Source organism: Sturnira hondurensis, unplaced genomic scaffold (assembly GCF_014824575.4).
Source record: "Sturnira hondurensis isolate 20B ecotype Veracruz unplaced genomic scaffold, ASM1482457v3 Scaffold0006505, whole genome shotgun sequence".
NCBI lineage: Eukaryota > Metazoa > Chordata > Mammalia > Chiroptera > Phyllostomidae > Sturnira > Sturnira hondurensis.
Genome location: NW_028079136.1, coordinates 3,200,694 through 3,214,676, shown reverse-complemented (window position 1 = coordinate 3,214,676; position 13,983 = coordinate 3,200,694). Strand labels below are relative to the sequence as shown.

The window sequence follows — 13,983 nt, the reverse complement described above, 5'->3', positions numbered from 1 at the left end:
GTGTAAGTATATCCAGAAATCAGAGCTGAGCTTGGTGCAGGGCCAACCTGTATGACATTCAAGTTTTTGATTTTTACATTAAGAGTAATGGGAAATCATTGAAGGGTCTTAAGCTGCATGACAGCATGATCAGATTTAGATTAAAACAACACCCTGGCTTCAATATGAAAAGGGTAATCGTAGCTGAGGCAAGACCAGTGGGGAGGCTGTTGCAGGGGTGCGGGGAGAATTAACAGAGACTTTGACCAGGATGGTGGTGGTGGAGATGGGGAGGTGCAGGGACCTGGGAGACACCTGGGAGTAAAAACGGACGGCTGTGATGATACGTTGGATAAGGAAGATGAGAAAGGCAGAGAGGTCAAGATGCTTAATTGATGAGTTGGTGGGTCCTCTCCTAAGATATGGAACATCAGATGAAGTTCAGCAGGGAAGATTGTGGATTCAGTTCTGAGTGGGCTACCTTAGAAATGCCTTCAAAGTACCCAGGCGGAGGTGTTACGTAAACAGTTACCTATGAAGCTCTGAAGCTCATGGGGGCGGGGGGGCGGATTCTGCACTAAGAGTCAACAAGGAATGGGTGACAATGACAAGGTTATGGGTGAGAGAGAGCTTGAGAATAAGTCAAGGACTTCAGGCTGAGTCCAGAGAGCACCGGCATTTAGTGCTGAGGAGGACTTTCCTGCAAAGGAAACAGAAAAGGAATAGCAAAGAAACTGGGAAAGGAAGCTTGCTATCAGAAAAGCCAGGTGAAGCACACATTCAAGGAGTGGGCGGCCTGCGTCCCATGCAGCTGAGAAATCAAGTGCGATTAGAGCTGCTGAGTGCCCACTAGATTTACCAACATGAAGGTCTGTCAGTGACCTTATTGAGACCCCTCTCTGAGGAGTGGTGGGGGAGAGGTAAACAGCCTGGAGCAGGGTGAAATGGGAACAGAAGATGAGGTTATGGAGTCAGCGAGTACAGACAACTCTTCTGTGAAATTTGCTGTGAAAAATGAGACTGAGCCGCAGCTCCAAAAGGATGAAAGAATCAATGGACTTTTTTCTTTCTTGGTTTTAAAGACAGGATAGGCTTTCTGGGAAATTGAAAAAAAATATTTGGAGATACCTTCCCATGCTTCACTCCTCCTTTAGACATCCTAATAGACATCCAGTGGAACAGAATTAATTGACAGCAAACACTCAGACATCCCAAACACCCAAACCCTCTCCACTCAGTGCTACCAGCTGGTCAGGGGAACGTTATTTTCCTTTGATATTCCCATACCCCATGTTTCCCTTGCCCTTCCAAATCTCATTAGGAAGTCAAATTGGGAAGCCTCCACGAAGCCAAGTTTTGTTTTGCAGACTCAGCCCTGCCCCTCCTCACGGAGCCTGCTCGATTGAGGTTAATGGGATTCCAGCCTCTCGCGGGCTAGTGGAAAGCCAGGGTGACCTACTTTGCAAGGTCCTGCCCATGGAAACTGACTTGTTTTCCAATGATCTTCATCTTTATCCACTAGACCACTTCTCAAAGGACAGCCTCGAATGAACAAATTAGCTGCTGACTTGTTTAGCTCGATAAATCAAGCTGTGGCTCTAACAGCCCGGAGCACAGGTACAGACAGGAAAGACAAATTCTCAACAAAACCCACATCCGTCACCAGTTCCTCTGGCGCCTGAGCCAAAAATGCACAGGTTTCCTGCAAATCGATTCTGAATTTCCACCACCCAGTTCCTCTTGGTTTAGTCTGGATGCTAGGAATTACTGGAACTTTTAAAAAGAATTTTTATTTCCTTAGAAAAATAAAATAAAAGCTTATTTTGAAAAAGGATTTATATTCCGTTTCTTATCATGAGTCCTGTAAAGAACTGTAGTCTCCTTAATTATTCCCAGCCACTATGCTTAATTAACATTTGATTAGACAGTGGTTGTGTTCTCAAGACAGATGAGGGGCTGGTGAACTGGAGACACCCTCACCCTGCCCAGAAATCCTGCCTCCGAGGGTCTGTGCCCAGTAATCACCGAAGCCACGGTTCCCCGTGAGGTCAGAGGCATCTTTCAAATCAGGGCTGGAGGCACGGGACCTTCCCTGCCTCCTGCAGCACTTGCCCAGACCCACTGATGTCCTCAGAATTGCAAAAGAAGACTGGACTATACATGATTTAATCAACCAGATGGACCCAGAGCTCCAGATGCTTCCAGGTTATAGTTTTCTAGGTCTGGAAACTATTCCAACCTTCCTCCACAGGGCCTCAGCCTAATGCGTGGCTCGAGCGCCCTCTAGTGGTTCTACTGAGTTTCTGCAGCACCAAAGCCCCCAAAACTATTGAGCATTAGTTGAAACACACCATGAGAGACAGAACTCAGTATGTGAGTGATCTGGGTCACCAGTGGCTTGAGTCTCACCGGTGGGGATCTTTAATTTAGAAGGGCATAATAAGACTCGAAAAGGATCATAACAACCCTTTGTTGCCTCTTTTCTTTTGTGCTGCTTTTCGAATTTTTGTTTAGACATGTTTTCTTTATCGAGATTTTGATTTTTTTCTTACAGATTTGGATTAATTCTCTATATACAATAGATGTTAACATTTTTGTCCATCACACTAGAACAGGGGTGTCAAACTCATTTTCACCAGGTACCGTATCAGCCTCATGGTTGCCTTCAAAGGGCCGAATGTAATTTTAGGGCTATATAAATGTAACTACTCCTTAATAGTTAAGCCAGAGCTTGGCATTGCCGATGGGTAGAAACAAGGTGTCAGGTCAGATAAAACAAGGTGGAGGCTGGATTCGGCCCACGGGCCTTGTGTTTGCCACCTGTGCACTATAGGGAAACCTTCTGCCTGCGTTATTTTTTTCTCTCTAATTCAATACAGCTGTTTTCATTATACAGCTAGTTTTAGTTGAGTCTGATTCAATTAGCTACATTTGTGATTGTTTTTATTGTTGAAAAGCTGGGAAAATTAACATTTCTCTAGCAGATCAGGAAACTTGACTTTTTTTCAATAATCCGGTTGTTTTCTCTTTAACACTGGATTTTTTTGTGTGTATGATATTGGATGTGAACCCCATGTTTTCACTGCAATTAAGGGAGCCCAACCCCACTCATTGCACAATCTTCTCTTTTCTTTTTTAATTTTTACTTTAATTGTTGTTCAAGTACAGTTTTCTGTCTTTTACTCCCATCCCCGCCCATCTCCCCAGCCTTTGCATGATCTTTTCTTTCCCCCTAATTTGAATTAATCCTTCTCTAAAGTTTGTGGGACCTCCAGTCTGTGCCACTGATTTATCTTTCTTATCCTGAATATTACACTATTTCCATTATCATGCTTCATAATATATTCCTTTTACAGTATGGCCAGATCAACTGTCTTTGCTGGAAAACTGATTAAAATTTAAATCCCACATAGAAAAATGAAACCAAATTAACAGAATACCATATATGGGAAAATGTGGCATATAAGAAAGCATGAATCAGAATGTCTATAATGGTTTGGGCAAATTAAAGAACTCTAATCATATTTAGCACTTCCGAAAGAAAATTCACAGATACTCTTAACTCATTATTTTAACATTGCATTTTTATTACAGAAGTATTAAATACTTGGAGGTGATTTTTAAATTACATTTGAAGGTCAAAGAAAGTACAACAGCCCCATATCTGTTTCTTAGATTAATTCATTTATTTCAACAAATATTTGACAAGAATCCACCGCATGCCAAGTTCTATGCCAGGCACTGGGATGTAGCTGTGAACAAAGCAAGCACGGCCCCTCCTCTGCAGGAACCCAGCAGGGAAGGTGGAAACAGCGCAAGACACTCCATGGAAAGCGCTATGGGAAGGCCCACCAGGGGTCCCAAGAAATTGAGGTGTTTCGTGCAGGGATTGGTTGCTGCAAATTTTCTATCTCTGGATATACGTACCAAGGACTGGGGGATACCTCTCTCAGATTACAGATGTGGCCAAAATGCATTTGCAGAGAACGATTTGCTAAGTCCTTGTAAAACACGGGGTTCTCAGGTGGTTCCATTCATCCGCTGAGCAGTGAAGCCAGGGGGCATTGGGTGGGGGTTGGTTTGTTTTCTCCAGCTCTGGATTCCTCAGTAGAGCCCTTTTCTTCCCCTGGGGTTGTCATGGTGAATAGTCTCACGAGTGGGGTACAGAATATGAACCACTGACCTGACCCAAAGTCACATGCTCAAGGATATCAGAAGGGAGTAGGTGGGAAGGTTGGTCTCTATGGCAATGGAAGAGGAAACCTGCTCTGCAAGGCACTGCTGGACTTTCAGGGGCCAGGGGCCAAGGAGGGCTGGGGTGCAAAGCAGCCCCACCCAGATGCCAGTGTTCTCTGTCTGGTACTTAGTGGAAGGCAGGAGCCTGTCTGTGGCTCCCAGTCCCTAGGTGAGCGATGCTGGAGCACCCCAGACTGCAGGTATTCTAGACACCAGGTCTTTGAAGAAGCTGACGAAACCACTGACCTCATGCCAGGAAACTCACACATGGGGAAAGGATACAGCACAGTAATGATAGCTCAGGCAGCAGCCACTGGACTAAGTACCATAGGCAAGTTGTCTCCCTGAACACTCGTGGTGACCCATATGGGGATCCTCGTTTTACAGATTCAGACACTGAGAGGTTTGTCGGTTTATCCCAGGATACTTGGGCTTTCCTCTCTCTCCTCCCTCGCTGCTTATTGCTTGATCCCGTCCGGCCTGGCAGAGCGGGAGTGATCCAGTGCCATGGGGCCTGGCCAAGTTCGGAGTCGATGCTTTCCTGGCACAGGTGAAGGCAGCCAGAAGCAGCTGGTCCCAGCAGAGGGACACAGGGACTCCTCAACAGCTGAGGCGGACCAGCTGCCAGCTGGACTGCACAGGCGAGGTGGCCCCCAGCCAAGGATTCCCCATGATTAGCAGCCTCGGGGTGCAGAGTCAGGCAGCTCGACCTTCAAACCTCAAACCACGGCCCCAGTTATCTCTAAGTTCATGAACTTCTCTATGCTTTCCTTTCTTCCCTGCAAAACAGTATAATAATTCTAACCCCACAGGGAAAGGGAAACGAAGTAATGCAGGCCTGCTACCTAGCGGGTGCTGACTGACTAATCCTCCAACCCAGCCCCTCAGTGGGCCACCGCCATCCATCTCGTCCAGCCCCGGCCTCTCCTACGACCTCTCCTTAGCAACACGAGGAGACAGGTGGTAGCTCAGGGGTTGTCAGGCAAAGGCTTCCGGGTACTTGGCGGGGCGGGGGGGGGGGTCCCCGCACACTGACGGGGCGGGGAATCGGGAGGGGGTGTGCGGTGACTGAGAGCTGGGTGCCAGGGCAGGGCCTTGCTGTAAAGCAGCCTGTTATGCAGGCAGCAGGATGGAGAAGACACGCCCCCTGGTGGCAGAACGGAGATCTCAGTACAGTCACAAAGGGGCAGGGCGGAAGATTTAGAAACTGACGATGAAAAGAATACTGGCCGCCAAGGAATGTGGACTTTTGGGTTGTGGTGTCCATTCTACCACTTTGTGACTTTGGACAAGCCACATAACCCTTCTGAGTCGCAGTTTCCACATCTATGAATTGGAGTCAATTATCCTGTTCTGGGAATTCAACAAGAAAGTATAAGGGCTCGGGGCGTTGTTAGCCAGCCTTTATTTGTCAAGTTCCTCTCACACCCAACACAGCTGGGCTCACGTGTAGAAGAAAGCATTGGTTCATTCATTTATTCAGAATCATTCCGTGCCAGGCCTTGGTACAGGAACTGGAAATAAAGCCATGATAAGTCAGACAAAAGCCCTGCTTTCCTGAGCGTATAGTCCTGTGAGAGGTGACAGTCAATAAGCAGCTAAACCGATGAGACGGTACAAAACAGCAGCACGTGGGGTGTACACGTCAGAGGTGTGGGATGGAATGGCCGCATGTGACTCTCTCTAGTGTGGCCAGGGGACAGACTCGGGGGAGAGGACGGTGTACACCACTCATGGCCAAAGGCCGTGGGAGACCGAGAATCCACCTTCCGTCTGTGCTTCTCATCCTTTAGCCATGGCCTGCCCAGATGTCCCTCGGAGCAGGCACCCCTGGAGTCCCTAATGTCATGGCCTCTGTGTTTGGTCTCCAGGAGAGCAGCACCCTCGGCTGAGTTCTCCGTGGACCGGACACGCCACTTAATGTCCTTCCTGACCATGATGGGCCCAAGCCCCGACTGGAACGTGGGCCTGTCCGCGGAGGACCTGTGCACCAAGGAGTGCGGCTGGGTGCAGAAGGTGGTGCAGGACCTGATTCCTTGGGACGCTGGCACCGACAGCGGGGTGACCTATGAGGTGGGTGCGTGCCTGGAGTGGTGAGTGACAAGTCTTGCCCGGCCCTGTTGCAGGGGTCCTAGACAAAGAGGCAACTGTGGCCCAGGCTGTGTCCTAAATGAGCTCACAGAGCGGTGGTACCGGGAGGCTAGGAGGGGGCAGAGAGGGAATCCACCAACAAGCGGTTCCTCTGTCCATAAGCAAGCTCGGGAACAGCAGGCAAAAGGCAAATGCCTGGAGGAAGTCGGTGAGAACAGAGGGAGAAAGGGGGCTGGGCCACATTCCAAAAGTTCCTGGACAACCAGGCCAAGAATTTCTCCTGATGCCAGTATTTCTCAGTGATGGCCGACACACCAACAACATCAGAACTTGGAGTCATCAGAGAACCAGTGGCAGCACAGCCTAGGACAGACGGTGGTAACTGCGGTTTGTGGGACAAACCCGGCCATCCACCTAATCTGTAAATAAAACCGTGGACCCCGGCCTCGTGTATTCAACTACGTGTTGTCTGGGGCTGCTTTCTCACCATGACAGCTGAGTTGAGTCCTTGCAACAGGCACAGTTTGGCCCACGGAGCCTAAAATATTTACCATCTGACCCTCCTCAGACAAAAGTTTGCCAACGCCTGGGCTAGTAGGAAGCGCTCTGCATTCAGGGCCGCCTGGCCCGTAGCTGGGGGCAGCCTCTTTGCAGCGTGCGGCTTCTTCATCTGGGCAGGAACCTACCACGTATGCGGGAGAATCTGAAAGTCCAGACCAGCAGATGACCATGCACAACGCAGGGCACGAACAGAATTCTGCAAAATAAATAGTAGTTATACTTGTCAAGTTCCTGTAGAGGTTTTTTATCCCTATCACACTACAAATTGCTTTTGCAAATTAAAAACATTTTGCTTTTGTGGTTTTTAACCAGTTTCATTTCCCACTCTCTGTTCTCTCCCCGCACTGCAGTCGCCCAACAAGCCCACAGTTCCCCAGGAGAAAATCCGGCCCCTGACGAGCCTGGACCATCCTCAGAGTCCTTTCTACGACCCCGAGGGCGGGTCCATCACGCAAGTAGCCAGGGTCGTCATCGAGAGAATTGCTCGGAAGGTACTGGGTTCGAGCTTGCCCTGGCACAGACCTTTCCCACCGGGGTACAAGGAGTCTGTACCCCTTTCTGCTCTTGAGTTATGGGGTCCCTGGCATATTCTGGGATGTAGAATCCATGGGCCTCCCAAGGTTTCTAGTATACAAATTATTCATTCAATATAAATGAGCAAAATGAACCTAATAGGGTTTGATGCTCCACTGAATGATTGGATCCAGGCAAGCAGGTTTCATCATGAGTTCCACAATCAATTAGCGATGGTCCGCCACAGGTCAGGTCTGGAGGTGGCTTCGTTGCCGTTTCTTTTTCAGTCAGATTGTAAATGCTGTCCGAGAACTCTGCCTTGAATACAGGATGGGCATTAGGTGCCACGTCCTCCCTCATCTTCCCTCCACACGTTCCATTCTCTATTGTGAGCCCTCTGAGTAAAATTCCTTCTGCAGGGGGAACAATGCAATATTATACCTGACAACGTGGATGACATTGTCGCAGACCTGGCTCCGGAAGAGAAAGATGAAGGTACGTTGTTTCCCTCTGTTGCCAGTGGCAACATAAATTGGCGCCATCCTTCAGGAAAGCAATTTGCTAACATGTTTTAAAAGCCATAGGTACATCCTTTGATTCAGTAATCCCATTTTTGAGGGTTTCTGCTGGAGTTGTACAATCCAAAGCAAGGCCAAGACTAGGCACAAAGTATCAGAGAATTAGGGAAGGCGTGACACAGGAATGAATATGCAGTCAACAGCGTCTTGGGCCTTGACACTGATCACATAAATGGCATTTGCCTAGGCTTCACTGCGCCCAGACCCCTCTCTGATTTGATTCTCCTGCTGGTCTGTGAGCCAGCCCAGGGTGAATCCACTCCCCCAGCCAGGAGAGTGGGGCCCAGACCCTACAGTCAGCGGGGAGTGGCAGAGCCGGAGCTTCAGCTCCAGTTTTCTCGTCGGGTCTGGGGCCACACAACCGGGGCTCTCACTCCGGGGCTTTGGGTGAGAAGCTCACCTTCCTATCATGGTATCCTCACCTGTAAAATGAGGACAGTAACAGAACCTGCCCCAGAGAGCGTTGTTGTCTCAAATGGGAAAGGGCATGTACAGCTCCTAGAACGGTGTTGGCATATAGTACGTGCTCAGTGAACGCTGGCTGCTCCTACTCTCATCATGACCACTGTGCACGCATCGCGATCACCAGGAAGCTGAGGCAGCAGCACAGACGCCTGTGCTTCCCCAGAGTGTCTGGTTCGTGCCCACACCGGTGTGGGAACAATGTCTGCCATGGCAAGGGACTGGAGATGGGAGGGCGTCCATGTGTCCAGGGGAAGGGATAGGAAGAGACTCTTTTCTCCTTATTAGATTATTTAGATATTTATTAGTGGAAGCTAAAGTATGATTTTTAGAGAGAAGCGACTGACTTGCTTCCATCCCAGGAGTATCAGTCTCACAGAAGCTGGTCAGGCAGCAGAGATTTTCTCGTCCCTAAAAGAGCTGTCTGGGTAGACGGTCAGTCCCAGTGGCCACAGGCCCCCAGGGAAAACCTGTCCCATACTCTTCCCAGATGACACCCCTGAAACCTGCATCTACTCCAACTGGTCGCCGTGGTCCGCCTGCAGTTCCTCCACCTGCGACAAAGGCAAGAGGATGCGGCAGCGCATGCTGAAGGCACAGCTGGACCTCAGTGTCCCCTGCCCTGACACCCAGGACTTCCAGCCCTGCATGGGCCCCGGCTGCAGCGATGAAGGTGAGGAGACAACCCAGGCCAGCAAGTGGCTGGCAGACCCTCCAGAGGGGAGGTGTCTGCCTGACAATGCCAGCCCCGCACACCTGGCCAGGCTGCGGCCCTGGGGGGCACCGGGACCCTGACTGTAGTTGTCAGTGGGGTCCACCTAGGGCAGTCCCTCGTCTCTGGCAGTGCCTTCAGGACTCTGAACACAGGAAACATATCATGACTTCAAAAGAATTCTTGAGATGGACTGGCCACCCGCCTCCTTCCCCAACCATGGAGGTAAATAGACACAGGTTACTAAAGAGCTAGCAAAGGTTTCATGACAAATTACAAATAGCAAGTAGCCTGCTTCTGGGCCTTAATTCCAAGCTCTTTTTAGAAGCGGATGAATCCTGACCATAGTAGCTCAGGTGGTTGGGCAACATTCCCCAAAGCGAAAGGTCATCAGTTCTCTGTCAAGGCATATGCCTAGGTTGCAGGTTCGGTTCCTGGTCATGGTGTGTGTGAGAGGCAACCAATCAATGTTTCTCTCTCACACTGATGTTTTTCTCCCTCTCTTTCCCCTCCCTTCCCCTTTCTCCCTCCCTTCCCCCTTCTACCTCCCTTCCCCTCTCTCTAAAAATAAGTAAAATCTGAAAAAAAAAGAAGCAGCAGCCAATGAACAGGTTGGGCGAGTTTGAATCTAGATCCACGGCCCTGATTCTGTGTCCCCAACAGACCCTCTGATGTCCTGCCTCAGCCTGAGTCATTTCCTTGTGTTCAGGGCCTGGGGCTGATGGCAGGAATTCTCAGACTGTTTCTCCCTCTGCCACTGCTCAAAGGTCAGCCCCCGTGAGCTCGCACTGCCTGTGTCCTGATGGCTGAGGCTCCCAGCTGACGCCTGATTGCTGCTGTGCAAAGGTCAGCTGCCTACTTTCCAGGGGACGACTCCCACTGCATCTGGACAGATCTGAATTTACTCCGTGTTCTGAGATCTTCCCTGTCTCAGAGGTGCAGCAAGGCGACGGGAAGGCGTGTACGGACTGAGCTGGTTTATGGCAGGAAGTAAAACATCGCCCGGTGGAGGCTAGCTGGAGTGACCCCACTGTGGGTCACTCGCCCTTGGTTCTTCCCAGGGCACAGGCAGAACACCTCCCCTGATGCCCTGCCTCAGAGGTTTGCTGTGGACTATTGCACCTGTGATCGGACACTTCCAAGGGCTATGAGTTCCAACACGGACAGGCCAGGGGAGGCTGTGACCGCCTGGCAATGCCGGGGTGCTCTCTCCTCCTCGGGCCTGGGGGCCATCTGACTGAGGCCTGTGGTGGGAGTGAAGGTCTTTACCCCTGCACAGGGGACAGCCCTTCCTTATTCCAGTTCAGGTGGCTCTCACGTGGTGAGAACAGCTCTAGAACATAGTGGGCTGTGTCTGCTTTTTTTAAAAAAAGATTTTATTTATTTATTTTTAGAGAGAGAGGAGGGGGAGGAGAAAGAGAAGGAGAGAGACATTGATGTGAGAAACATCTGATCACACACTCCCCTACAGGAGGCCGAATCTGCAACCCAGACATGTTCCCTGACCAGGAATCAAACCAGCGACCTTTCACTTTGCAGAAGGACACCCAGCCACCTGAGCCACACCAATCAGGGCTGTGCCTGCTTTTTTTTTTCTCTCTTTTTTTTTTTTTTGCTGTGGTACCTAACATCAAATTTACCAGCATAACCATTTTTAAGTGTATAGTTCAGGGGTATTAATACATTTCATGGTTGTGTAACCATCACTACTGTCCATCTCTACAACTTTTTATTTTTAATCTTGCAAAACTGAAACTCTGCACCCATTAAATAATGACTCCCATTCCCCCCTCCCTCAGCCCCTGGCAGCCTCCGCCCCACCTCCTGTGTCTATGAATCCGGCTACTCTAGGGGCCACGTGTAGTGTAATCATACAGTGTTTGTCTTTTTGTTACTAATTTCACTTGGCCTGAGGTAGACAAGGTTCATCTGTGTTGTAGCACATGTCAAAATTTGCCTCTTTCTAAGGCTGAATAATATTCCATTCCATGTCTATATTACCTTTTTTAATTCAGTTATCTGTCGATAGACACAGGTTGCTTCATTTTAACTACTATGAATAATGATACTGTGAACATTGGCATGCAACTGCCTTTCAGACTCTGATTTCAATACATTCGGGCTTATATCCAAAAGTGGAATTGCTGGGTCACATAGTAATTCTAATTTTCCTTTTTTTAAATACTTTATTTTTTTTAAGAAAGAGAGGGTAAGGGAAAGAGAGAAGGAGAGGAGGGAAATATCAATGTATGGTTGCCTCTCATGTGTCCCCCACTGGGACCTGGCCTGCAACCCAGGCATGTGCCCTGACTGGGAATCGAACCAGCCACCCTTTGCTTCACAGGCCCATGCTCAATCCACTGAGCTACACCAGCCAGGGCCTAATTCCCCTTTTTTTTTGAGGAACTGTCCTACTGTTTTCCACAGGCTGCACCCTTTTACATTCCCGCCAGTGGTACACAGGGTTTCGAGGTCACATCCTCACTAGTGCTTGTATTTTCTGTTTTCCGTTGATAATAGTCATCCCAGTGACTGTGAGGAATCTCACTGTGGTTTTCGTAGCATTTCCCTAATGACAGTGACGTTCAGTATCTTTTCATGTGCTAACAGTCATTATTTCTCTTATTTGGAGAAATGTGGATTCTAGTCCTTTGTCCATTTTTGAATCAGGTTGTTTAGTCTTTTGTCATTGACTTTTAAGAGTTCTCTGTGTGTTCTAGATATAAATCTCTTAGCAGATGTGATTTGCAAATATCTTTTCCTCATTCCATAAATTGCCTATTCACTGTTGATACTGTTCTTTATGCACAAAAGTTTACTTCTCATGAAGTCAAATTTGTCTTTCTTTTTTTATTTTTATTTAACTCTTTTTCAAGTACAGTTTTCTTTCTTGTATTAAATTTGTCTTCTTGTTCTGTGATTGCCTGGGTCTTTGTGGTCCTATCCAAGAAATCATTGCCAAATTCAATGTCATGAAGTTTTCCCCCTATGTTTTCTTCTAAGAGTTTTATGGTTTTAGCTCTTATGTGTAGGTTTTTGATCCATTTTAATTTTTATATGGTATTAGGTAAGGACCCAGTTTAAGTCTTTACCTATGGACACACAAATTTCTCAGAGCCATTCATTGAAAAGACTGTGCTCTGTCTATTGAATGGTCTTGGCCCCCCTGTAAAAATCATTTGACTGCATAGGCAAGGATTTATTTCTTTTTTTCTTTTCACAATATATTTTATTGATTATGCTATTACAGTTGTCCCATTTTACCCCCTTCACTCGCCTCCACCCTGAACACCCTCTCCCACCCACATTCCCCCCATTTAGTTCACGTCCATGTTTCATACTTATAAGTTCTTTAGCTTCTACATTTCCCATACTATTCCTGCCCTCCCCCTGTCTATTTTCTACCTACTGTCTATGCTACTTATTCTCTGTACCTTTTCCCCCCTTCTCCTCCTCCCACTCCCCTGTTGCTAACCCTCCATGTGATCTCCGTTTCTGTGGTTCTGTTCCTGTTCTCGTTGTTTGCTCAGTTTGTTTTTGTTTTAGGTGTGGTTGTTACTAATTATGAGTTTGCTGTCATTTTACTGTACATGTTTTTTATCTTCTTTTTCTTAGATAAGTCCCTTTAACATTTCATATAATAAGGGCTTGGTGATGACGAACTCCTTGAATTTGATCTTATCTGAGAAGTGCTTTATCTGTCCTTCCATTCTAAATGAAAGCTTTGCTGGATAGAGCAATCTTGGGTGTAGGTCTTTGGATTTCATGACTTGGAATACTTCTTTCCAGCCCCTTCTTGCCTATAAGGTCTCTTTTTGAGAAATCAGCTGACAGTCTGATGGGAACTCCTTTGTAGGTAACTGTCTCCTTATCTCTTGCTGCTTCTAGGATTCTCTCTTTCATTTTCATCTTGGGTACTGTAATTATGATGTTACTTGGTGTATTCATCCTTGAGTCCAACTTCTTTGGGACTCTCTGAGCTTCCTGGAAGTCTATTTCCTTTGCCAAATTGGGGGAGTTTTTCTTTATTATTTGTTCAAATAAGTTTTCCACTTGTTGCTCTTCCTCTTCCCCTTCTGGTACCCCTATAATTTGGGTGTTAGAATGTTTAAAGATGTCCTGGAGGTTCCTAAGCCTCTCCTCATTTTTTTGAATTCTTGTTTCTTCATTCTTTTCTGTTTGGTCATTTTTTTCTACCTTCTGGTCCACTCCATTGATTTGAGTCCCAGTTTCCCTCCCATCACTATTGGTTCCCTGTACATTTTCCTTTATTTCATTTAGTGTAGCCTTCATTTTTTCATCTAATTTGTGACCAAATTCAACCAATGCTGTGAGTATCCTGATTACCAGTGCTTTGAACTGTGCATCTGGTAGGTTGGCTATCTCTTCATCACTTAGTTTTATTGTTTCTGGAGCTTTGATCTGTTCTTTCATTTGGGACATTTTTTTGTCTTGATGTGCCTGTTATGTATGAGGGGCGGAGCCTTAGGTGTTCACCAGGGCAGGGTAACTCACGTTGCTGGGTTGTGATGCTGTATGTGGGGCAAGGGTCTGAGAGGAAACACTGGCGCTTGCTCCACTCTCTGCCGGATTTCAGTCACTTCTGCCGCTTCCCCCAGGCAAACTGGGCCCTTCTGGTGACTTCCATGTGGGTGGGCTTGTGTACGTTCTAGGACCCTGTGGGTCTCTCCAATTAACCCTCTTGTGAGGCTGGGAGTGTCTCCCAGCATCTCAATCCCCACAGGTGTTTTCAATTGGTGTTTTGAGGCTTTATTTCCCCGTGCTGGGGCCCTGGGTTGCACGGTCTGTCTTGCTCCCCAGTTTCACCTGGTTTATTTGCGTGTGCATGTG

The 13,983-nt window shown here is 47.7% G+C and overlaps 1 protein-coding gene across 1 annotated transcript in view; it reads left to right on the top strand.

Annotated features, from left to right (window-relative positions):
- The window catches only part of SPON1 (spondin 1), a 270,328-nt gene that overhangs the window by 246,484 nt on the left and 9,861 nt on the right, over positions 1 to 13,983 (top strand). Inside the window, exons 8-11 of the mRNA XM_037050019.1 lie at positions 6,087 to 6,288; positions 7,218 to 7,358; positions 7,800 to 7,875; positions 8,911 to 9,093. Coding sequence (XP_036905914.1) covers positions 6,087 to 6,288; positions 7,218 to 7,358; positions 7,800 to 7,875; positions 8,911 to 9,093 — 602 coding nt within the window. The remainder of the gene's footprint in view (positions 1 to 6,086; positions 6,289 to 7,217; positions 7,359 to 7,799; positions 7,876 to 8,910; positions 9,094 to 13,983) is intronic.